General features: G+C 42.6%; 1 protein-coding gene across 3 annotated transcripts in view; it reads right to left on the reverse strand.

Annotated features, from left to right (window-relative positions):
- Positions 1-18253: 18253 nt before the first annotated feature.
- ptprua (protein tyrosine phosphatase receptor type Ua) overlaps positions 18254-27380 on the reverse strand; it is a 163104-nt gene continuing 153977 nt past the window's right edge. For all 3 annotated transcript variants that reach the window (XM_079288297.1, XM_079288296.1, XM_079288298.1), the window contains 5 exons: positions 26068-26382; positions 22916-23041; positions 21393-21550; positions 20517-20652; positions 18254-19186 (listed from right to left, as the gene is read on the reverse strand). In XM_079288297.1, coding sequence (XP_079144423.1) covers positions 19124-19186; positions 20517-20652; positions 21393-21550; positions 22916-23041; positions 26068-26382 — 798 coding nt within the window. In that variant the 3' untranslated portion in view covers positions 18254-19123. The remainder of the gene's footprint in view (positions 19187-20516; positions 20653-21392; positions 21551-22915; positions 23042-26067; positions 26383-27380) is intronic.

Raw genomic sequence — 27380 nt, forward strand, 5'->3', positions numbered from 1 at the left:
TTCACCTCTCAATAACAACGACTGACTGAGTTTCACTTCTCTAGAAGCGACTCTGCTTTGACTTCTGATCTGAACAACATGCGTTTGTTCAGTGAATGGAGGCTGCCAGCTCTATCGCTTGACCACCATGTTGGTTACTTCCATCTTTAAAACTGTAGATCTGAAGGGGAGGGAACAGGGAAACATGTGGGCAGAGTGGAGCCAGCTGTGTTTGAGAGCAGGAAGAAGGAGAGCTTATCAAGCTGTGGGTCATTCCAGGAAGAGGAGCGGCGCTGTGAATGTGAACTGTATTTCCTCATTTACAAACGGAGCCTCGGATAAAACCTGCTCCACTTTTGAAAACATTTCATTTCTTCAGGTGTTAAATATTGCTCGTCTTCTTAGAGGGAGAGTTAGAGACAAACATGAAGACATCAAAAGCATAATTCTGTTCAGTTTTCTTTTACTGCTTAAAAAAAAGCTGGCTGACAAGAGTTATCAAATACAATTATTATGAAACATTTAAATTGCCGTATAATACGTTTCGCTCATATTTAACGATTTACTTTGAAACATTTGTCTCAAAAGAGTTGAATGTCAAGATATCATCCTGATGCAAAGCAGCGTTTCAAGATTTACATGTATATTTATTTCATGACTTCATGATGTTTTTTATTCCACATGGAACTACACATTCTCCTATTTCTCCTCGATTCTTCCAGCTTTGAGTCACTCAGCAGTGATTGTCAGAGCTACCTGCACAAACAAACAGTCGGTGATAAGACCTGCATTTACTTTGACAGTCTGTTATGTCACTAACACTGAAGCGCATTCACACACATTCAGTTTTTTGTAAAATTATAATTTATAATGGCAACAGTGGATATTACGGTGTTAGAGGGTTAGTGACAATGTCTGACTGATGTTCAGAGATGGATGTGCTTAGAACAGATTTGATTATTGCAATGTCGAACTGGATTAGCTGTTCCTGAGGCAGGTTGACATTCCTGAGCTGCACGCACATCCTCTGTTGGGTCTTTTTCCTGATGGTGTCTATGTTCGAAGTCCACATTAAAGTCACATTAATGTCAAGAAAAATGTATGAATAGTACGTGACAAAAAGGTCATAGTATAGTAAGTTAAAAAAAAGTCAAAGTATAGTCTGTCGAAAAAACTCAGAGCATATTATGTAAAATAAAGTTATAGTACACTCTGTTAAACAAAATGTATATTTTTACGTCAATTAAAGGATGGTCTGAAAAAAATAGTATGTGAGAAAAAAAAGCCATTCATTACTTTTTCCCAATTATAGTCAATTAACGAAAATGCACCTACACTACTGCCTCTATTCATTGTGTAGTATTATTTATCATGTGTTCCCTTTATTCATGTCCCTAGTCATTGTTTTCGAGATTATTTTTATTTAATTCCTCTATGATGTAGTTAATCATTTTCTCACTTCCACCCCTGGGCCTCTACTCTTTTGCAAGAACAATAATATTGTAAACAAAATATTGTTTGAGTCAATAAACTTCAGTTGTATTAAAAACGACATAATATGAATCATGATTTCCATTACAAAGTCAAGTGTGGTTCTGTCATGTGCTGTGAGGCATGATATGCAGGTGATGTGGCACGATGTAAAGCTGATGCGACATTGCATGGTTAACATTTACTGAGAATAAATGGTGAGGATGAACAATAAAGGGATGAGGTTTTGTTTTCCCCGCAGTGTGTAAAAGAACACAGCCTTCCTGTTTGGCTTTGAACAAATGTTTGTATATTTGCGTGGCCTTTGGACAAAAATGAACATACTGTCACGCCAACCCCCAGCAACATGACTGGAAATGGGCCCATGCAAATGAATGCTATCTGAGACAAAGTGTGATAAATGTGCTGTCAATAGAGATCACATCACAGTCCCCATCACAGCCCAACGGAGCCAAAAGAAACCTCAACGGCCCTCACAGGCGGCATCAAACATCATCTGAGGAGTGCATGAAATGCTGCCTCTCTGCAGCTTTGTGATAAACTGCATCATTTCTAGTATTTGCCTGTCGGGTTTTGAGTAGATATTTCTCAAAGATTTGGCCTTGTACCTTTGTGGTCACGTTGATGTAACATCAACAAGAAGAGACCAACTTATTAAAATGCTTCTGTAGCTCTGCTCGAAACTCACTATTCTAAAGAATAAAGGCAGATGGCAGACTCCGAGATTATCAGCGAGACAATCTGTTTTCTGTTATGAATGGGCTTGTGATGGCTGACAATAACATACCTACAGTTCAAATGCTGCAATGTGCGTTTCATTTTTCATGCCAAATCAATCCCACTTAAGCACGCATAATGTCCCTTTTGCAGCCTCAGTCTGTGAAGGTCTAAAGAAATCGAGAAGACACTACACGTGCCCATTTGAAGTTGTTGGTTGTTGTTCTCTTCTGTGCTATTCTCATCGTGCCAGTAAATGGTTTGAGGCTCTGTCAAACCATTTACAACTACAGTCAGAACACTGGGTAAAAGTTGAATGTGAAAGTCAGGCTGTAAACTGTGACAGATTGTTCACAAAAACCTAAAAGGTGAGGGTCACATGGATGGTAATGCGATAGCATGTTTACTGTAATATTGACGTTATTGGCTGTATGGGATTACAATGTTATTTTGCAGACTACAATGCTTGAGGGTTTGACAAAAGCCAGGTTTCCATTGAAATGCATTGAAAAAGTGTGCATTCTCATTACTGGCCATCAGGGGGCGACTCAACTGGTCACAAAAAGAAGTCCAATTGTAAAAAAAAAGTCCAAAACAAAATGACCCTACTTCATGATTTATTACCTCAGTAAACATTGTTAACATGAGTTTACGGTCTCAATCACCAGTTTCAAGTCTTCTTCAGTCAGCATGATGTTCATTTAGTTCATTTATTTCGAGTAAAATAGAAATAAAAATAGGCTATACTTTGGGGCATGGCTACCTTGTGATGAACAGGTCGCTGCCACAGTCTTTGGTGTTTCCGTGTTGTTGTCTTAGTACTTTAACCCTTTCACAGTATTTTCAATTGTAACAATTTGGTCGCCTAAAAATGTCTTGTTCAGCGTTCACTAGTATTTACCCTCTCATGTCACTTCTGTTTCCCAAAAACAAAGATGGCGACAACCAAAATGCCAAACTTGAAGCTTGAACGATTTATTGTCATTGGAGCACTTCCCACAATACTCCTTTGTTCAAATCACAGAGTAAAGCACGGAGTGCTGAGGTGACAGATGGGGCTAAGCAGCTGGTAGTTCTGTCAGGACATGTTACTCCATGATTCAGTTACACAATGTACCCTATGCAAACCTTAGTTTTGCGGACTAAAAGTATGTCACAGTAAAGAAAAATAATTTAGTGGAACAAAGCAGATGGAAGCGCGTGTGGAAGTATTGGATTCAAACATTGGTTTTTAAGAGAATACATCTGTGGGATGCAACCTGCTGAATAACAGGTAAAATACATTGATGTTGAGCAACTTCTGTGGCTAAACATGCACAAATAAGACAAAAAGAAACCATTATGATTGTCAACGTGCTCGAAAATGGTGTAATTCATAAGTATCTCATGTCTTGGTGCTCCTGTGCTATTTGTTAGTATTTAAATAAGGTAATATGCAGACATTAAGCGCAAAGTTGTCCCCTTTTATGAGCCTCATTACAAAAATGGTATAAAGGACAGTGGTGATTGTAGCGATTGGCAAAGGCATCGTCATGCTCGACTTAAACTCATTCATTTGTGGAAGCAGTGACAGGATGCGATGACAGATGTCCTGAATGCTCATGAATAAAGCTCCCCTACATGTCAGTTTTTAAAGAAATGGGAAAAAAGATTTGAAAAACGAATGAAAAATAAGGTTATTATACAAACAAATTACATAGATCTCGTCTCTGGCTCTGCAAAAAAAAAGATGAATTGCAGTCAACTACAAAACTTTATGGGCTTGTTTGTGATGTTATTTCAGAAGCGCAATATCTTATAGTTAACTTAACTTCTCAGGTAATGGGACTATGTTCTGCCAAATGTAGAATACTGTCAAACCATCATGGTACATGACCGATGCAATGTGGACTTGCTGACAAAGGGTAACAAATGCTGTGTCATGTGAAATGCACTCGCAGAAGCTTGAAGCACAGAAGCTTTTCAACAAAAAGTTCGATACGGCTTGTATGCTTCCTCTGAAAAATGCCAAAATATGCAGAAAAATTGCAATATCATTGTTGTTTATTTTTCCTTACACAAAAAGTGTGGATTGCATGACTGCCTGTATAGGAGAAAGACATTGTTATCACCTTATCACCTCAATTTGAAGCTCTAAGAAGCTTTACTGCAACTTTCAGGTCATTGTTTTGGTTTTCTGGCACATAGCTTGACTATTTTGGTTCACTCTCACAGCCCCCACAGGGGGGTTTCCAGCAGCAGCAGGCAGCAAAATGGTCCAAAGTAAAAAAAAAAGAAGCAAAAAGCAAAGTTAGCAACTAGTTGGTGAACATAGAGAAGCAGTTAAAGCACCAAAACTCACAAGAGTCAGTCAATTTCTAACATTCGCTTGGTGTCCAGAAACAGATTTCAAATGAATGCTAATACAGCTCAATATCAACACATGTTTTACAGGTTTAAGTTTCAATTCAGCACATCTTGCGAGGGGGGAGACATGACGGTGCTCAACGGCAGAAATGTATTTGAGTTAAGTAGTTAAATTGGCCGTACAGTCGCCGAGTAGCGAGTATGAGACCGGTGCTTTTACATGAAGGGACATTCTTGTTAATCCATTTAGGTTTTGTAGGCTATTTCAACCCAAAAGTCACTGCCTGAGAAAGCAGAACACTATTGCGAGTCTGACCAAGTAAATTGTTTCCCCATCACTTCTTTCATTATTTGTCTTTCTTCCTGTAGTTGCTGAACATTGTCTGTAGCCGAAATTCCTCCGGTCAGCAGGGAAAATTGGCACTTGTGGCACTTTTTGACTCGTGAAGGGAAATAAATGTAAATCACTTGACACATTAGCTCCGTTCTCACCTTCACAATGCAGAGTACATTTCTGCTGCTTAACGCAGTGGGCAAAAGGTTTGTCACACTGAAGATCGTCGCGTGAGCAGTTTTTTTTTTAAGCAAGTGGCTGCATTTCTTCGAGCTTATTGGTGTGAACAATACAGGCTCAGTGATTTGACTGCATGTCTGTGAAGGCGAGGGCATCGATTGAAAGAAAGACCTCAGTGTGTCGGGCAACCCGCCCGCACAAACTGTTTATGTTAATCTTTCCCCTGCCACCCGAGAGATGTAAGTCATTACATTAGATTGTTGAGTGGATCCTGCGCAGAGAGAGAAGCTCTGGTTAACGATGTGAAGAGAGGGGAGGATAACAGTTATGACAGGACAGAAGGGACGTGACCATGACTTTATAGCCGTAGAGATGTTTCATTAAAGATACATAATTGTTCCTTTTAGATTTTGCTGTCAGAACCGTACGCATTAAAAGCCCCTATTGTTTTTCAACAAGTGCCTTTTCTCATGATTAGCATCCAATAGTTGTCTGTCCAATTTGTCCATTGTGCCGTCATGAAGAATTAAACTGGAGCAATTTTAACAACCTCTATTAGAAGAAGTCAATCCTGTTAAATTACTGCCTTCCAAATGACTCGTTCTCTCGCTCTCTCGGCATATCCATTTTCAACGCAACTCATCAGAGCACTTTCCATTTCAAGACATTCTCACTTTGGCTACCGCTGCGACATGCCTGAACTGGTGGCTCATCTTCTGTGTGACTGAGCAGTGTCTGAGTCCAATTGTCACACTCCACAAAGCTTTCATTCCACCATCTTCTCACGTCACCTCAGCAGCGACAGCCCATACTATCTATTTTTCTTCCACTTGTGGCTCCCAAGGCACAGGAGGCAACTGATGGGGGAAATGTAGAGTTTGGAAAGATATCTGCCGAGGGTACAAAGGGCTAACGCTTCTATAAATGACATGGATACGACAGGAAACTGTGTTTTTTTTCTTTCACAGAAGCAGCCAGGCCAGTCAGATAGCTAGTTTGTCCCTCAGTACAATACTTTGGTCCAGAGCAAGACACCTGAATTTTCCATCTCCGTAAAATTTGGTGGGTTACTTATGGCTCGCAAATTAACAAAAGAGTCGCGAGTCTTTCAAGCCTCTGAACGCAGCACAAATAAGACAAGAGGAAACCGTGTCATTCTCAAAGCCCCCACAAAGGGTGAAACGGACCTTTCAGAAAAAGAGACACGCGAGAGACATACAGAACAAGTGTCATCAATTATCTATGGATTTATTAAAACTATGATAGTAAGCTAAAAGAGCTCACATACATGTTTGTGTCATATTGAGTAAAACGTAGAGTCCATGGCTGTGCCCTGAGGAAGTCCGATGTCTCTGGGTTTTTTTTTTGCTCTTTATTTGTTACAAAATGTGGGTCCTTGCAAGATTAAAGATGATTGTCAGCATGATTGTGTCTTCTAGAACACACACACTTCTTGTGGGTGTTCTAACGAAAGCTTTATTGTCTTGTACCACCTCAGGTGTGTATTGATAATTGATGCCCTCTCCTCCTCTGTGGGAGACTGATTATTCTGTTTTCTTTTCTTCTGATGAATGTCTTTGTAACTGAGAGCTCAGACAATAAATTGGACGGATACAACAGAGACAAGTGTGAGGATGCTCTGATTTCTGGTGAGCCAAATCCCACAAATACAAGTAGATTGTGCAACTGCCATCTTTCTTTTTGTAGGCAATGCTTTTTTTGGCCATGCTGACCACCTTCAGTGAGTCCTCTAATTACAGAAATTTTACAGTTTCTTGAGCTGGCGATTTGTTGACTCGTGTGTCAGTTATAGATGAAGAGAAAACATATTGACATCCGTGACACGTCCAAACCTGACGCGACAGGGGTACGTAGAGCGTCACAGTCGGAAGCTTAGGAGCACTGACCAAGCTGTGTTACTTTACGCATAGGACAGCAGGTATTGCACCAAATATTGACTGCTTACGTGACTTGCAAAATGTGTGTGCATTAGGCGTGTAACGATACGCGTATTCGTATTGAACCGTTCGGTACGAGGCTCACGGGTCGGTACGCATGAAGAACCGAATACGTTTGAATAAAAAAAAAGATTTAATTTTTTTTAAACAAAATATAAAAAAATTAAAAAAAACTTTATTTAACCAGGTAGTCCCATTGAGATTAAAAATCTCTTTTGCAAGATGTAAGTAACAATACTACATAACATTAAGGAGCAGTTTTTGTTTTTTATGCTTATGTGTTGCTAAGAAGACACCCCAGAAGATGGGTCACTCAGGTATAGTTCCATCATTGTTCAAAGTCAAAGAATAACTTGATGATGTTAGTTGTAATGAATAAATATATTTTAAAATCAAGTACATTTCTCTGGCATTTATAGTTTTCTACTGTACCGAAACGTACCGAACCGTGGCTCCACTGTATCGTACCGAACCCAACCGTGGATTTTGTGAACCGTTACACCCCTAATGTGCATATAGACACACAACACAGCGGCAATGTAAAAAAAACTAAACAAATGCATAGTTGGCGTTTGCTGTCATATTTAGTCTTTTTCGCCTCAGTATAACATTATCAAATCAATTCACATTGAGCCTACAAGTTAAAAAAGAGTGCTGATGGAAGCACATGAAATACATGTTGATCGGCCCCAGGGAGTGTTTTTTAAACTCTTTAGAACAACACAAGACACCCTCAGCAGAATGAAATGATAAGGGACAGATGAGTGGGTAGGAGCTGGGGGTGGCATAAAATGATTCACCAAGGCCTAATTCACTTCTTCTAGGTCACTCTCAGGCCTAATGTTTCAGAGCAATTTTACACCCTGCCTTGATATGCTGGCAGTCGGCCTCAGCTTCACTCTCGGGAGTCAAAAAGGCAAAGGCGCCACTGGCTCCCTCTCAGAGCACACGCTGCAGCACAAAGATGCCTCGCCGTCACTGCAGGCTTACACCAACACGCTTCCCAGCAGAATCAGTACAACAGAAGAGTCTGAAATCGGGCCTCGAGGCGAGCTTTCATGTACTAACTCAAACCCACTCTTGCCAGATGACTACCGGCTGCTCTGGACCGAGAGTCAGCGATTTGATAAGCGATGTAGAGCTGAGGGATGTCTGCAGATATGGGATATCCGCAATCTGATAAATATTAAAGGTAAGGGTTCAGCTCAGTTCACTGCCTAGTGGTGGTGTCTGGTTCGTACGCAGGTTTGTTTGGGGTGGATGTCCGCCCGCTTATTTCACCTGGCCAGAGATGAAGAATCCAAGAGAGGTCTATAACAGTAGGCTACTTAATACTGCATACTTCTACCTCAATGTTGGTTTCCACAGAAACAGACATAGCATTTATCTAATATCTATGGTTCTCAGTTGATCCGTCTGTTTGATATGAGCTCTGCTTTCCTCGCACTCCACCATACCATATCTCGACACTATGACATGACCTGATGGTGTTTCATTGGAAAAAATACTCATCATTTCACCATCATTTCACCATCATTTCACTGTGAAATAAATTGCCAAACTCAGTTTGAGAGAATGAAGCTGGAGATTTGCCTCTAGAACCATTGAGAGATGTCACAATGCAGTGTCGAGGGGGATTTTCATTTGACAGTCAGTGAAGCCCGGGCTTCTATTCTCCTCCACTTCTTTTCAGTATATGGCTCGAACACCACATGAAAGAGAGGTCGGCTCACTCTGGCTGGGTAGATCACAGGACGGGAGGACTGCTCAATATCCCCAATTAGGACAAAAAAAATAGTTAGCTGAGAGAGTTTCTCCTCTGCACGGACCCTTAGCTTTGCAATCAAGAAGAGTTATCCTCTTGGTTTTTGTGTGCAGAAGGCTGGAAGTCCAATGGAAAGAAATGGAAAGTAACAGAGTTTAACTGCGAAATGAGGCCCCCAAGGGGAAATGGGCTCTGTAGAAACTCCACAAACCTGCATTCTAGGTGATCACATTGTAATTGGATGGAGAAAAAAAGCAAATCAAATTGTGTTGTGAACGCAATAAAGACTGAGATTAAAAATTCACATTTCCAGAAAATTGCAAATGCAATATATCTCGTATTTAGATCAACAATTTGCCCGTAGTCCACATGTAACATCAAGACAGAAGAGTGAGCGGGGCAACGCGCAACAAAATGTAGCTATTGCCCCAAAATCCATCGTCTCATAGCAGGGGATCTGCAGCCTTTTGAAGAAGTTTGAGTGTAAAATGAACACTAACTGCTATGTACCTAGTTAGTTTCACACTGCATTAAGCACTTTGTTCAGTCGCACCATCTTAAATCAAACCATTGTGGCAGAGAGAGAAGTTTCATCCACTGCAGTGTTCAGGTGAAGACTACTTACTCATGATAGAAGAGGCCTACCACAGACCATTCGATTAAAAAGTAGAAAGTAATGTAGGCTATCATTGTGTGAGCGACTGTCGCTGACATGTGATGGACATGTGTTTACCTTATTAATACGGTACAATTACTTCTGTTGTGCGCTGATGTTCCCCTTCTACAAAAGTCTGTGAAAAACTGCGATCTCAGCGTAAACCACAATGTCAAAATCGAAATGATGTCATCAGGGTCATCTAGGTTTGGGATTACATTTTAACGGCAGAAAGCATGTGTTACCAACTGGGGATGTGTGATTTGAAAGACATTTCAATGGCAGGGAGGGTCTACCTAAGAATGCTATGAAGTTGCATTATGAGAGATCTGGGATGTAGTCTTTATGGAACTTTATAAAGGTCCAAATTCAGAATAATTCTTCACATGCTGCTTCAAAAAATGTTCTTTAATATGTCTCCAAAGCGCCACAACTTTATGGAAGTGCAATACTAAATCTGGGAAGTTGCTCTTTAATGACTCTAAAGTAAGGTTTAGGGTACACTTATGGTTTACAATAAGTATGATTGATTGTGGGTTCAGTTTTGTGATTACTGCACTGATTCATTCCACAACTAGCTTGTTTTAATGTGTAAATATTAATATCTAACTCACTGAACATGTCTGATCCTTGAACATGCTTAAAGTCACAGAGGAAATATAACAGCTACTCCATAAGAACATGAAACAGTGTTGTGTTTTTCCCCTCTGTTTAACTCTTGTTTATTGCTCTATTGTGTGACTAAACCTCAGATATTCACGAACAGCTTTGGGCCCTTGAGGAAGACTGCAACTAGCCAAAGCAGAAACTAATTGGTGTTGCTGAGAGCAACACTGAATCTGTAGTGTATGACTCATTAAGTTTAGTTTTAATGAACTAGTGTAGTGTATGATTAGGGGAGCAGGACAAAGACCCTATGCCCTAGCACATTAGTGTGCTTTATAGTCTGACAAGTTGGGTCCTGGAGAGGTAGGGGAGTTAGTAAGTGCTTTCTGATGCCACACATTTATTTTTGGAGAATCAGTATTGAATCTTTCAAGGTAAGGAGAGCGGAACTTTGACAAGTTATGATAACGGCATCCAAGCCAAGCGACAAACTGAAAAGCCCACTCCACTTCAAATGCATCAACAGCTGAAGGTAACCAAATAATGATGCCGTTTATGACGGGTTTATTGCAGAAACCAGTGAAAACTTCAAAGTGAGGCTAAAAAAAAATATACTGGAGCATTATTCATCAACCAATATGCTGCAGCTCCAACAGATATATTTGATCATGCCGTGCTGGTTTATGTCCCGGAGCTGTATGCTCGGTGTGCTCTGCTATCGTTAGACTGACAGACATGCTTGGTTTCACTCAGCTCGCTGGTGCACATCAACATTTTGCTGCAGTGTGATTGCTGAGGCACACCAATGGGGACTATAATCCCAATCAGAAAATCAACTTCTTCTGGCAATTAGTTTGAAATGAACATGTTGGCATTGATTTTTTCCAACCAAATCTATTTTAATTACAGAATGCAACGGTAGCCTTACAGCTCTCTTAAAAGATGAAGCAGGACTGATCTCCCAGAGCCGTGTCAGTGCAAACTGAAGGCACTTTCATTACTGGTCGCACACCAAACCCTCAGCCAGGCAGATTAAAGCACTCAGACATGCAGCGTTGGAGAAGATTGCTGTGAACACTGGCTAAACTAGATCACCAATGGCATCCCAGGATCAAGTAAAGTTCACTGTTCAAGGTGGCGATTCACAAGGTCCCTGATGAGAAACCCTTAATCTCCATCTCTCTCCTCCTCTCTGTCGCTCTCTCTTACTCCCTGTACTATCTGTCTTTGCTATCTATCTGTCCCTCTGCTGGGAGGAGAAATGCTTTGAGCTCTTTACATCAGGTAACGCAGGTTGTGCTTTTCTCTTTGCAGCCCTGCTTTATAAGAAAGATAAGGATGGCACTACAAAATGCCATGAAACAACCTAAACCAATGCCAAATGTATCTTGCCGTCAAGTATGCACGTTTGTCAGCGCTATTTGGGAGCCACAAAAACGTAGAAAATACTCGTGGGTACTTCATTACAAAGACTACGGCCAAGTGTAATTTACTACACTGCCCTCGCCATAAAAACAACCGCATCGGCCATTTATTCAGACTTAATAAAAAGGAAAAGGTTGTACAAACTAAACTGCCATCTCTCGAAAACAAATGCAGCGGTGGTGGGACATTGTTGAAGCACCCCAGAGAGCAACCCTGTTTCCTAGAGAATAACGTTCCCATACAACTACACTGCACTTGCAGATTCGCTGAGAGGGAAACATATTGTCTCCTGAATTACGGTCGCAATTTGAAACATATGGTTGTAAACTGAAATGAAACAAAATAAAAAAAATGCACAAAACGACTTTGTTAGGTTTAGGCAACGAAACTAGTTTGTAAGGTTTAGAGCAATGAACAATTGTTGATGAATCTACCACTTATTTTCTTCGTTATTTTCTTGATTCATTCGTTTGGTCTACATTTTGTCAAATTGTGATAACTGTGTCCATCTCAGTATCCCAGAGTCCAAGCTGGACAGCCACCTCGTCCATCAGTCTAGATCTTGAACTTTTTCAAAAGTTGTGTTTAACATGCTGGCCAACAACAGTTCCTCCACCGCCAGGCTTGTGTTTCTTTCTTCCCTTCTTTAATCTCCGTGCTAAGCCAAGTCCACAGTTTCAAAGTGAAGCCTACAGCACTACGGACCCAGGTGCTTTCATAGAGCTGGCATAAAAGTAAAATAAACCATTGATCATGCTCCTGTGTGTGCACAGAGCCGTGCTCTTATTCACTGACGTTTCCTCAAGTCAATCCCATGGACGTTGCAATTTCTATGAAATCCTGCATGACAACACACACCAACACGATAAAGCCTTGAATGTAGATAATAATGAAACACACCTCCACTAAATGGTTAGTATTGTTTGTCTCTTAATCTGAATGGAGACATTTTTCCTGGGGGTTAACTACATAAGTACACCGACTCATATCTGTGCTATGTGATTGGCTATTGATTTTCCATCTGTGTAGTCGATTGGCCTGCGGCTTTTGCCCAACAAAGACAGAGGAGAGAAATATTGTCCCTTGCACATTTCATTTCTAGGGCCATTAGCACCGAGGAACTTATCAACTGTTGTTCGTGGACTGTCTGTCATGGTCAGACACGACACTGCTTCATCGTGTGAAGTCCATGAAATAGCTCGATAATCAATTCAGAGGTGTAATGGTATGTAGCACATTACTGTGGAGGTAGTGAGTGGAATCGCTCCAATATTGCCCAGAGATAAGGTAGTCCAGCTTTCCTATTACATACAATGGCACTGCCCCCCCCCCCCCGCCGTACGATGCTACCTCGGCTGTTCAGTCGCACCAAGCGTCCAATATGTTTAAAGAATAGTGATCTGGTATTAGTATTCACTGTGTGCAGACAAACTGGGTTCTTTGCAGACTCTCTTTCCTTCCCGTTTGAATGGCACAGAGAAATCAAAAGAGCGCCAGAGTGGCACTGAGGCCTTTCATCTGCCACAATGCAGAAGTCAGCGAAGGAACAGGCCAGAGAGTTTGAGGAACTGAGTCACTGCTTCTCCTTCTGAAGATGATCCCTTTTTGCTCAGCATGCCATTCAGAAATCCTCAGTGACGTCCGTTTTGTTTTCTGGCTTTGGATGTCCGCCCCTCTCTGCTCACGCAAAGAATAGATGGACCGTCTCCAGAGGTGGAGGGTATACGTCTGAATTTCAATGTAGATATGTGATATTTGAAATTGATAATGATTATAGCGATATCATTTTCTATGGGTTTTATTTGTAAAACTGAAATGAAAATCATGGGATCGCTGGCTACCCTAACAGTCCAAAAAACATTCACTTAAATGAAAGGTACATGGTAAATTGCTGTGGTTAATGTTTTTAACATAGGCTGTATAAAATATGGAATATCTCTCTGGTGATTGACTCGCTTTTGGAGCCAGCCCTCAAGTGGTCATTTTGACCTGTTTTGTTTGTATCTTGTCGTACACATTCCTGCCGTACGTTTCCCTATTTACCATACAACTGATGCACAGTTGGTGGTTGCATTGTAACGTAGCATTGAGCGAGCAACATGTTTTATGAAGGAAATGAAAAAAGGAAGAAATGTGTTGATTGCATTCAACATGTTCATCAGGCATCAACAAACCATGCATTTTTTGTGTCGTGCCTTTTCCACACAGATAAATAAAATGCATACTTCCTGATCATAGTTCAGTCATAAAATCCTTAAGCACCACGGAGTGTCTCTCCTGCTACCAGAGTCGCCAGGTCTGTGTGACAAAACGAGCCAATAAAACCGCCGAAAGACCAGCAGAATTAAAAATATGACCCTGCAAAACCATATACACTGTTTTTAAAGTCCAACAGCATTGCTATCATTGCCATATGTGTTGTTATATCTACAAAGTAACACCATAAATATTTTATATGCCAGTTTTCCCCAAAGTGTTCTTTCACCTAGGCCCCAAAACGGCCTTGTGTAATTAGTTACAGTATATTACCATGAACCATAAAGCAACGAACCTGTTGCTTTGTCTTTTTGCTTTCTCTCGCCTTTTTCCTCTTCCTCCCTGGCTGGACAACATGACGGTTTTACTTCATATTAATTTAGTTTTCCTTTACCATTATTAAATGACACCCCAGGAGCAGGCACTAGACAACCGTCACATGCAAGACACTATCACAGGTACAGTGACCGACATCGCCTTGTCATTACCAATGGTAGCATCGTGCGGGCATGGACCGTGGGCCACTTGAAAGGCACAATGAGTAGGACCTGATCCCTCTCAATCATCACCTATGACGCACTAGGAGTGTGTGGCAGTGTGTGTATCTGCAGAGATCCTGCCCTCTGCATACATTTTCTCTTTCATTTTCATTTTGCTGTGTTCAGGACGTTTCCGGGCATTTCTCTGCCCCTCACACTGCCTCTGCCTCCAGATGTCGCTCCTCGGCCTTGTGTCTCTCTCTGGGCTCTGTTCTGGCCATGGCTGACACTGAATATCACTAAACTCGCTGGCTAGTGTCGTCAAAACAGAGCGGAGCGGCCGGCTTTAAATGTTATGTTGAAAAACCGCAACGGATAATTCCTTCTCATTGTGCCTTTAATACTCAACTCAAAGACTCACCCTTCACAGGACGTCAAGCCTCCTTTTTTTTAGTTCATCCTAATTGGCTCGTTTTTTTTTGAGCGATAAAATCCTCCATTTAGACACACAGCAGCTAGCAGCCAATTAGTATTATTGAGGCCCGGAGGCTACAGACGTTTTGGAGGCCCTTCCCTCCCTTCACGATATGCCAACATTCATTCAGAACCTCCCTTCAATGGACAGCGACAAATATGAAATATTTACAGTATGAACAATCCTTTAACCAATCACTGCTGTATCTCTAAAATCCAGACTACACCCCTGTTTGTACAGCCAAGCTTCAAGGACTGATGACCATGATGCCAAAACAACGGCAAAAATGTATTTCTTTAGAAAGCTGGATTGTTTTAGGTGCATATCACATACAATGTCAATGCCCTGATTCAAATCTGATTCAGTTTGCTGCAGTTTGCGCCTCTTTCTGCCTTCCTTTGTTTGCCTTTACTATCCAATACCCGTGCAAATACCAAAATAAAAAAGCCAATAAATCCACTTTCATTTCATTTCCAAATAAAAGGAAATGCTCATTTTCAACACCCAGTGTCACGTCCATCAGCGCGAGTTGGGCATGGAGCTCTGACAGCTGAGAATTTATCAAAAATGAGAGCGCGTGTGTGTCGGCCCGGGTGCAATGCATGACTCATATCAGTCAAGTCCATACAGGTCAAGACCCCCCCCCCCCCCCCCCCCCCAGCCTGCCTGCGAGCTTATTGTTATTGCGTTATCACACTGAGAGGTGGAAGATGGAGCAGCAGGCCCTGTGAACCGCAAGTCACTAGGATAGAGCAGGGTCATTATTAACTCGCCCTCGGCCACCGGCCTCGCATCTTCCCTCCCACCTCAATAGATTATGCTGTGGGTGGGAGAACAGTCGCAACAGATTTTTCTGTCCCGTGTTTTCAGCACTGTCACGGGCTCCCGTGACGGATGTGCTGCATTCTTACCAAACGACATATTTGCCATTAACTGCAGCCATCACGGGCGTTCTATCATCTGGGCCTGACACAATCAATGATGATTGCCTTACCCGAACGAGGCATTTTCTTAAAAACACACCAGCTTTTATCGTCATGAAATAGGCTTTTGCAGACCTTGTGCGACATGATTTGATTTGACCGTGGAAAGAGATGAGCGGGAAGTTTCCGGTCCGCGCAGCCGTTAAGAGCAATCTAATTTAACGCAATGTACAGTCATGTCAGAGATAAGATGGATCCGCATGGAGCTCAAATTTAATCCGCCATCAGTCGGGGTAGACATCCAGATACATCTCTATTCACCAAGAACAGGGCTGCAGCCCACCTCCCGTGGTGAATTTGTGTCAAAAATGAAGGAGATTAATTGATTCACGTGGCGACCCCCTGCACGGCTGGAGACTTAGCACAAAGCCAGCAGGGGGAAGAGATGCGTCTTTGTATTTGTGTATTTGTGTATTTGCACAGCTTTCCTTCTGCAGACTGGCGATGCCAGGGCGCCAGGGCTTGTTCCCAAACATGCTCGCACATCCCGTCAGCCCATGTGGCCCCCAACGACCTTTAACACTACAAACAAGCGACTGATTGATGACAGAAGTTACAAATCTGTGCACGTTACACGACAGAGGAAAAGGAAAGGACTCGTCAGAGCCTGCTGGATTCAACTGAGGATAAATTGCAACCCGCCGCCAGCAGATCTGTCATGGAAACCAGCCCGGTGTTGTTTATCATTGGCTTATAGTCTGCTCAAACAGCTCAGCGTGTCTGCTCTTTTATGTGGATATTAATAACTTATGAGTGAGAATTTGAACAATCAAAAGGCATGCCGTCGTCTGTTGCGATTGCGCTCTTCGTCGGAGGGTGTGACGACGACAATGAAACAAAGGAGCGAATAATAAACCATTTATGTGCAAAGCTGCAGTGAGAGCAGCGACTAAAACACTGCCTCCACTTTTTAACATGACTGAGCTTCATGCCCACCTTTATATACTCATTAGATAATCTCTATGATTCTGATGATTGCCTGGAATTAATATATTTTCCCTGTGTGTGCAGAAATAATGCTACCATCACGATAAGCATCCCTGCATACGCCACACAAGCCCTCTCTCTGTATTTCACAGCATTCATTCATCTCAAAAGTCTCAGTTCCAGTGCTTGCATGCAGCCTCTCAGTGTGAAACAATGGCTACAGTAATTACAGACACGACCGCTGTGACAATGAGACTCACACTGTCCCCTTAAGCATTCATATCAGCTTCCAAAAGAAAGACACAGTGGAGACAAATCTGAAGAACTGTGTTTTCTTTCAAGCAACATGTGACGAAAAAAAACCCCACATTTCCACGTTTGTGTAATCTGACACGAACAGATGCTTTGAGGACAGCGTCGTCCTCGTCCTTTTGTGCGCTGCACACAATGGCAATTGTGTTTTTTCTTTTCTTTTTTTGAATCCGAGGCGCATTATGCGGCTTTTCATCATCTTTTTAAATGTGTGGGGAGATTTATTGCCTCGTAAACACAAAGAGAGAACGTAATTGAACCTGTGGAGGCAACATTGACAGCCAAACAAAACATCCTGGCGTGGCCTTTGACCTTTTATCACATTGTCTGACTATTTCTGGAGTCCATTCTCCCTGCTGGATGGGCTCTCCCCTCTGCATCTTTTAGAAAATCGTCTCTCCCTGTCCTGTCTCTCATTTTAAAATTGCACATCAGCAGAGAGAGTAGAGCACATTGATAAGAAACAAGAGCGCAGAAAAGGGTCAAACAGGGAACCACCGGAGCTTATCAGCCACTCATAAAACACAGTAACTAGATGTGACATCGCGTGTAAAGCGCCACATGCAGATTAAGTGTGTCGGGCCCTCGCTCAATGGATCATCAAGACTCTCCAATTAAAGAGGTGGCTGAATCCTAGAGGCTCTGTTTGGTAGTAATGATAAAAAAAGTCCATTAAAGTTGCTAATTAAATGATAAGCGTAAATTAAAACACAGGTCAAGCGGATGAACTGCGCTTTTTTGTTAACGCAGCAATATCTTCTGGTTGTAAGTGTGGAGGCGTTTTGTTCGGGGAGACTGTCTTCAACTCTTCCATCAAAAAACTCAGAAGTGCTTGAAAATAGTTTTGCAGAGTGTTGAGGGTTGAGATTGTGAGATGATGCGATCCTGGACACAGACATTAAAAAGGCCCCTTGTGGTCACTTTGAGTGTCTTTGAGCGTCTTTACGGTCACTCGACTTTCTTTGTGGTCATTCTGTGTTTTGCGTCTCTTTGTGGTCATTTTGGATGTTTTGCGTCTCTCGGTGGACGTTTGCCGTCTTTGTGGTCCCTTTGACTCCCTTTGTGGTCAATTTGCGTCATTTGATGGACTTTTTTTTGTCTCTTTGGTCGTTTCCAGTCCCTTTGTGTTGTTTTGTTGTTACTCTCTTTTGTCATTTTGACTCTTTGTTGTCATGAGATGTGACAAAGAAATCCCCCCCCCCCCCAAAAAAAAATCACAAGTTGTTAAGCAACAACATATTTTATTTACTTTCCTGTTTTATACACTATTTAGAAAATAAAACACATTGAATAAATACAAATTTAGAAAGCGACTGAACTTCGCCGTACTCTCGCAGCAACAGGCGTTTTTTTTTCTTACGGAGCTCTCTCGCTGTAGCGGAGGGATTCGCGTTGCAGAATCCATCCTAAAGCAGACTTGGGCCACGCACACTGCAATGAAACACTTAAGGCTGGGCATGCAGATGCTGAAGAGGTCCCCATTTACAGACACAGAGAGAATGGATTGGCACATTGATAAGACGTTGAGAACATCTAGAAACACCCGGGGGAAGGAGGAAAAAAAACATCTACATCCACGGAAAATAAATAAAGAGAAATTAGGTCCAAGACAACTCCATTGTACAGATATGTCCATCGGGTGTGACCGACTTCTTTCCTTTTCGCCCTCAGATTACCTTCAATCGCCAGCCTCACCCACGATAAAGTTCAAATATAGTACAGTACGACATGGGATGTTCACCAACAGCTGATTGCACCATTTACAGTGTTACAAACAAACACAAAATATCACCCAGTGGTTGGCATCAACTGTAGCTCCCGTTCAGTGTTTGTTCATTGTAAGGCAGGACACAGCTGAGCTCTTTGAACCCCCGTCGTTGAGGTGTATGACAGGTAGTCCGGCTGCCTTGACAGTTGGTCGTGTATAAAATGAACTCTACTCCTGTCACGTGTCCTCCGGTTTGGCAGATGTACTGTAAAGGTGGCACAAACGAGTACAGGTTGGATCAGAGCGCCGAGGAAAAGCAAAAAGGGTGTCAGCGGTATGTTACATGTTGTCCAGTGAGCTTTCTCAATCAGTCTTTTACGGCAGACAATGTTTCATCCAGGCGTGGCGAAGAAGACAACCAGAGCTGTATACATTGACAAAAGGAGGCAGGAGCACAGATCCAGGATACTGGATCCAGGATCCAGACCTTCTCCTCGAAAAGAGGGACGAGAAGTGAGGGATTGGTGCTATCTGACTTCCAAGCAGTCCAGGTACTCCTTGGCCAGGTCATAGCAGAAACGATACTGCTCCTACGACAAGCACAGACATTGACCGGGATTATTTTGCATATCAACAGGACAAATAAATGCATTTTACCTTTGATAATACTTTGGGAAATCCTTTGTTTTAATATTCAGTGCAGTCCAGAAAGAAATGCTATGATCAAATGATTACTTCTTGGTGTCTAACCCAGTTAAAGGATGAATCTAGTGATACTCTGTGTTTATCTTATTGTCCCACGTATAGACTACAACACAGAATGAATTCATCCTGCTGACACGAGGTTTCTTCAGGGTTCCTCCTTACTAAAATTGATACAGTCCCATTTTCTAGCTACAGTGACAGTGCGCACGCATTCACAAACATGTTATAACTCACTTAATTGCCCCCGACAGGCAAGAGGAAATAAAGACTTTTCTAAATACAATGTAAAACTGTTTAATACCCTCTGAGGCATTTTTGAGAGCACTGTTTTGAGAGCTCTGTTTTGAGAGCTCTGTTCGCTTGCTGCATGAGAAAAAGTTGTGATTTCTCCGTCGAAAAATAGGTGCTTTACAGCGACAGCGTCAATCTCGTTTTTCAGTGTATCCAAAGCCTGGTAAATACAAAAAAAGTGCACAAAATGTGTATTAATTCACTGCTCGAAATTGTAATGTCTCCGGTTTTCCCAGCTGTTTCAGGAAATAATCATGCCTTTTTATTATTTAAAGGAAAATATATGGAGGTGACTCTGTGGAGCCTCCACTTGTTGCCTGGCAACCTTAGTGCGAGGACAATACCTAAGAGAGTCAGTTGTGTTTATGATGCTTTTCTTGTAGAGATTTAATAAACGAGATACAATATGCTAATACGTGAGCTTTAGAGGGTCCTCGTGGCAGATGTAGTTACTTTTGGTCAAAGCTGTGCAAGCCGTTTCCTCCTGCTTCCAGGCTTTGCGCGAGGCTCAGCTAACCATTACCTACCTGGCTGTAGTTTCATATTCAGCAGACAAATACACAAGTGGTAGCAAGTAAATGTATTTCCCAAAATGTCTAACTACCGGTATTCCTTTTAAGACTTCTCAATTTGCGCCCCTTGCTTTCCTTTCATTTGTATGCATTATGCTCCATCTAAAATTATATTACCATTCAAAACCTATTAAGCACACTTTTACTGTGGATTTTCCCATGTTTTTCTAAATAGACATATCTACAAATACAGTCAAAAGAGTAGTCGAACATTTGATATATTTATGGAAAAGAGGCTCTTTTCATTTCTCTGTCTACCTGCAGAGCAGTTTTCCACTTCACTGAAATCCCTGGCTGAGGCAGCAACACAGTATGATACGATAAAGAGAGATAATGATCCCTGCTTGCTCACCATTGTCTCCACCATGTTTGGCTTAGAGTTGCGCAGTGTTTTGGCAGCGAAGAACACGTCCACCATGCTGTGGTGACGAATCATTTCCAGGATCATGGTGCTGGCACAGAAGGTGCCGCTTCGACCGCCGCCATTCCTGCTCCAGAAAAGAACGAACAAAGACGCAGACACACAGAACAGAAGCATAAAGACATGAGTGACCTAATAAAGATGTGGAAAAGCAGCCCAGACAGCCTCTCAGAGGGGGTGGCACACAGTGAAATGCCACAGTTTGACTGAGCACAGATCAAGCTGTCAGAAAAAGGCTAACTGGCAGACTTTTAAGATGAATATCTGAGCACAGTTCTCATTCAAATACAGAAGCGGGACACTTAATCAGATTTGAGACGTCTAACATGCAGCCTGACCTCCAGAGATCAAAGGGCTCCGACAAGGAGATGAGAGACAGATCTAATGGAAGGCAGGCGCCCAAGCAGCTAATGTAAAGACACCATGGCTTAGAGCATCAGTATACTTTATTAAGTTCCATTACATTAAGTTTCATTACACTCATTACCTCGAGCCACAGAGGGAAAATGACCATTAAGTGTGACAATGGCAAGTCTTTAATTACTGCAGTTCGGTGAATAATATGAATGTTGTCCAGCCATTAATGGAGAGTCAGAGGGTGGGTTGACACCTAAAGGGTCCGGTTCTTGACTTGAGCAGGAAGGACATTGTTTCAATTCTCCAACTGGTCCAGTTTGTGTTCACGAAGGCACAAACAGGCTCAAACAGTTTTGAAAGTCACATCAACCTCACATGACCATAGAGTGCAGATTAAGTCTAAACACACACACACACGTATGGTGCAGAGATGTATGTAAGATTACTCACAGACAGTGGACGATGGTGCGTCCCTCTCCACACTCCATTTGCCAGTTGTGAACCTGAGCCAAGAGGCTGAGGAAGGCTTTCTTGGAGTCGGGCACGTCACGGTACGGGGACCAGCGCAGGAACTGGAAGTGACGCACCACGAGCTGGCCTTCTTGAATCTTTAGAGAGCAAGGGTTTTGGAGAGGGATGAAGAAGTGAGAAGAGTTGTTCCTTTCCAATATAAGACATATATGCATTAAACCCAACGCACACACTTAACAACACATGACTAACTCATTCAAACATCCATCTGGTTTTCAGCCAGAGAGGATTCTGTCAACACTTCAACACTTCATACACCCAGTTTTCACAGTCCATTATTGCTTGGCAAGCACGCTACCCGTAGCACCTTTGCTGTATCTACTGGACAGTTAGTGGAGTATACCTTCTTGGGACAGGGCCTATCGGTGTCTCGCTCTGTGGTGCCTGTCTCCTCGGGATCCTGCAGAGAGCCACGTGGGAACAGTTTCTGACAAGGTGTCAAGATACTGGAGGGGCTGGGTAAGAGCGGAAAGGTGCCGGGGGGGTACTGACAGGGGAGGTTTAGGCAATCTTAAGGGTCAGGTAAGGTGGCGCAAGAGGAGGGTTTGCCAACTAAAAGGAAGCTTCACAACAAGGACACTCAACTAGTGCTCAACTAGCTGCATGAAGCATCTACAGGAGACTGCTGAGCACCTACTGAGGCCAAAGGATGGGAGCTGGAAGTGTTCCGACAGTGTACACTGGAGCTAAGCTGCATTACTCAGACAACACCCAGACATGGGTTTACACACACAGACTCACAACCCACGAACACATTCAGCAACACGACAAAAACACACTGAAATACTGAATATGGTTCAAATCAAGAAACTTGCTTCAGAAATTGTAGACAGTAATACCGTATGTTCAGCCTCTCACCGTGCACTGCTGTCATCAAGAGCTCGGTTGAGTTCAGTCAAGAAAATACTGCAAATGTTTCGCTGGACATTCAGTATTATGTCATATTTACAGTGCTGTGAAACTCTACAATTAACAATCTATTGAGACTCAAGACTGTCACGCTTTTTGGTGCACAACACCCGCTTTAAGGCTTCTCACAACTCAAGCGTGCCAATGCTTAATTACCAGTAACTACATCAATTGTATTGGCAAAACTGTTGTATGTTCTGAATATCGTGGCTTTGTAGTCTTTTTGGCACTGGTTTGTTCACACAATTCTTTTTGCCATGTGGCACATATTGTAGACTGAAATTCCCCATATCTGGCTCTTGTAATTATAATTAAAAGTCTTTCCCACATGGCTGCCTCTGTGTTTAGTGTTAGCATGATGTTAGCTGTCCAGATACTGTGTTTTGTCAGCTATGAAGCTGAAATGATCACAGAACATGATTGTCCAGAGTAATGAGTGAAGAGGTGGCTGTGATTTACACTCCACTAATCGGGTCTATAAATCATCTTCATGAGTCGGACCGCGGGGATCCTCTTGCTGTGGATCCACCTACCCGAGTGATGTTCTGAACCCGGAAGAGACGGATGATGACGTCATCGTCGGCCGTCCTGGACAGAAGCTCCACCGTCATCGGCCCAAACTGCTGCAACCCCGGCTCGGGCCAATACTGCAGACAAGGCTGAGACGAGAGGAGAGGAGAGGATGTAACAGGTCATTAGCATCACTGGCTTGAGGCAGTACAAATCATTATGTCAGCAGCCAGTGATGGTGAGGCCCAGTAACAAGACACCTGAGTATGGACAGCAGAGACAATTAGCCTAAATGACAATGATTATCTAAATAGCAACCGTAAATTAAACGGGCAAAAAAACCAGCCGCTCGTCGCCGGGAACAATCCCTCACATGAGCCGCGTTCGCCTAGCTTGAATTATTCATGCGTGGAAATCATTACCATTAGCGCATTATAAATGAATGGAGAAGGAGACCTTGGCTATGCCTGGGAGGGACAAACAGGAAGTTAGCCGAGAGGTGGGCACGCCAAGGTCTCCCATCACCCCGCCCCCCAATGGTGGAGGAAAAAACACACGTGTTGACACGCTGACGAGTTCTGCAGAGACTTTGGGGTTGAGGGTACCCCTGGAGTAGGAAGTGATAATGGCATTTCACAATGACATAAGGGTATTAACAGGTGACATTGGACAGGGGGGGGGAGAGATACACATTTATACATTCAGACAGGAGACTGGCAGCTCCAACTCAGCAGGGCAAACAGAGTGTGTGTGTGTGTGTGTGTGTGTGTGTGTGTGTGTGTGTGTGTGTGTGTGTGTGTGTGTGTGTGAGTGTGTGTGTGTGCGCGCGTTGGGGACTGAACTGTTAGTCCACTGGCAGCGACAGACAGGACGGGAGACGAAGAAAAAGAGTGACAGAGGAAGAGGGACAGGTTGCAGCTGACAGGCATTGGTGGAAATGTTGAGCAGGAATCCAATGTGACACGGTGACAGAGCGGCGATAGGGAGACGGCAGAACAAACCCACGCAGGAGCAAACATGTGGGGGAACGATAAGAATGTGTTAATTCCGTGACAGCCCGTGTAAATGAAATGGACGGCGTGAATGCTGGATTGAAGCTTTGTGGCAGAGCGTCAGTTGAGAGGCCAGACATGCGATGACCCCATCCTCCCTTTGCTGTGTGTCCCCTTTCACGTCTTATCTGACGGAAAGGGCGATATGGACGGCATGTTGTCACTGCATGGGAAACGGTAATATAAAAAGTCATGAGTTTAAAATCAAATAAGCAGGACTTTACCTGTGATTAAAAAGTAGTGCGGACGAAATTCAGAAGAAAATCTTTAGGTTTTGAACTACTTTGTGTCAGTATTTTATGAATATACAATGATGCCACACTTTTATTAAGTACTCAATCGGCTAACCAACAAGCGGAACAAAACCCAATGACACCAGAGATGACAGTTTGCACTCCGCTACTTGGACACTGGAAATAATATCGTTTTTTAAGCGCTGAGAAATCTCAGCTGTCTGTCAAGTTTGACCCCAATATGTTTTAACTGTTCAAGAAGTGCACATTGAATAATCCCCAACTGTAATGAAAGCTGGTTCCATATCAAGTACATCTGGATCATACTTTGATGTGTGGACTTAATTAAATTCACTGTGCTCTATGGGCATGATTGTGACAATCATTGAATAAGTAAGTCATAATGAGATTAAAGAAAAAGAACTAGATACAATTCATGAAAACAAGAAAAGTAATAATGAGACCATCAAGAAAAAGTGTGCAAAGTATGATGATTTCTTGCTGAAACATATCACATGCTGCATGTATCGTCTGTTTCTCTCCAATTTAAATGAATTATTTCTCCATGCTCCTGTGTATTAATGTAAGTGTAATGTTTTATTTCACATTGAAATCGGACACCTGTCAACCAATCAAAGACATACTGGGTTCATTCATGAAACATGATGCCATCCACAGGAAATCGGTCAACCAGGCCCTTCTCTTAGCGAATGAGTTCTCTTTGTTCTTCACGAAAAGTGTCTCTCAGCAGCTTTGTGAATATGTCTTCAGAGGAAACTCTTTCGTGCCATTTAGGAGGACTCCTGGTTGTAAGATAAGCGCCTTTGTGAATACGGCCCCGGAAGTCTTCCGTGAATTCAGAACCTCATATTAGGTGAATGCGACAAAACTGTCACTGCAGGACTTAAAAATTATCATTTATCAGCTACACAGGATCATAAGAACATACTGCGATGGTACTACCATTAATATTAATTTACTTTTAATTAACTAAACTCGAATTTAACTTTATTAAATGACTGATCATTCCAGTGGCCAATGATTATCTATTTTTTTTCTCCACATTCATTGGCAAATGCAGCTCAATAAGGTCCCCAGACTGAGGTCAGACTGAGGTGGACGAGCAGGGATACAGGTGTATTTTGCCTTCTACACAGCAATTACAGAGCTCTTCATTGTTGAAAATATCCAAACTTCCAAGGCCGGTTTTTTGATTCCTCAGTCAGGAGGAATTGCTCTTTGCAGGAGCGATTGCTGGCTAAGTGGACAGGACTTAGGCAGACAGCCTGACAGCCTTTTGGCTTTTACATTGCTTTTTGCCTTTATACTTCTGCTCTGGTTTTCAGCTTACTGCTTGCCTTACAGTGTTTGGAACTGAAGGGAAATTGGCCCTGACACTCTACATAGCTTCTTTAGGGAATACATGGGAGTACATTTCGCAGAGGAAGAGCTGCTCTGGTGGCCAAAGCTAAACATCGGTAAGCTGAATAAATAAGAACAAGTGAGAATAAATGAAAACGGCTCGGAATCTAACAGTTCTCTATGATACTGCTTTTGAAAACAAATGATTGATGAGAATTGTGGATCCTTAAAAACGGGGTCATTTAGAAGAAAATGTTCGGAAACACTCCTCTTATATTACACTGTGGTGAATTCTGTTTTATTTGAGTGTTAGTAAACAGCACGAATCACAAAATCCTAATCAAATCCAGCTGTGATGTAGATAATGTCGCACATAGGGGTTTTCAAAGTTGGCTAAATTGGCTGAAGTTGGCTAAATTACAAGTGGGAAGCTGATAAGATAAAAGTCAATAATAAAATAACTTCTACTTCCAAAATATGTGTCGACAAATGAATCTCTAACTGGTTTATTGGCCTCTCTCCTCTTACCCAGGCAGAGTTGGACTGGTTGAGCTGGTTTAGCATCACCACCGAGGTGCAGCCGTAGTCGTACAGGAGCCTCCAGAAGTCAGTGGTGGTGCTGGGCAGCGGGTGCGGCGTCACAACGAAGGCGGCGGGCCGGAGGAAGCTGTCGGCGAGCGCTGCGTTGATGTAGTTGCTGCTCTCTCCCTCGCTGGTGACGAGGAAGGCCAGGGAGCGGTCCGGCGGCAGGACGTCCATGCTGCGGTTCTTCTCGCGGTTCCTCGGCATCAGAGAAATGCTGCACTCCTCCACATCCAGGTGAGGGGTCACCGAGTTCAGAGTCTGAGGAAGGAGGAGGAGGAAGAGGAGGTAGGAGGAGTGAAGGCAAAGAGCGTGCAGAGAAGATAATTAAAAAGGTTGGCGTGTGCGACAATGTGTTCGGATTCTAGATGCAGAGATAACGACTGAAAATAAAGATTGTGATAAGAGGCGACAGACGCAGCGGAACAGAAATAGGATCAAAGAGAGCTGGACAGAGGCAAAGGAAATATTCAGCCCGACTCTCAGTGCTTGACAGGCACAACTATCTCCAATCATCTCCGGGAAACTTTAAAACACATTCATTATCAGTTCAAATCCCCACAAGGCTCAATGGACAAAAACACATTTTGCACAATCTTCATACATTATGAATAAGCATATTATGAGAGCAATGGAAATTGAAAGGAACTGATAATCTAACTTGCTTCATATTGTGAATGACTCCCCATTGGTTTAGACAAAATGAAGAGAACATTCAAGCTCATAACTGGAATATTGCATCTAGACTACAGGTCCCAATTACGAGAGGCTGTCTCATTGTACAACGTATACGAGCAGCGCTGAGAGAGGCTAATTGTGCTGCATAGGGAAAGGAACAATTCTAATTATTCTGGGCAAAGGTCACCGATCAATAACTTTACAACTGGTATTAACTGGACAAGGCAATACCATTACATAGAAGACAATTACACTTTCTTATTTGCGATCTCAAACTTTTCTGCTGAGCAAAAGGCGTTTTTATGTTTAATGTACACTGATTAGAAAAGCAGCCTTGGTGGCTGTCACTCTCATGCTGACTATTCATTTAACAGAATCAGAGTGAGGTCTGGGACATTTGCCGATACACTGCAGCCTGTTCACACATATATTCTGACACGTATGTAGCTTTGCACATCGAGATGGCAACATCAAAGTTGAACTTTTAGCTTGGTGTACCTCCTGAACTGGCAACTTTGCACACTGTGTGAAAGTTGAATTAAGCTGTGAGGATGTCACGACAAGCACAACTCTGGATGTTT

The sequence above is a fragment of the Melanostigma gelatinosum genome (genome assembly GCF_949748355.1).
Source record: "Melanostigma gelatinosum genome assembly, chromosome: 17".
Lineage (NCBI taxonomy): Eukaryota > Metazoa > Chordata > Actinopteri > Perciformes > Zoarcidae > Melanostigma > Melanostigma gelatinosum.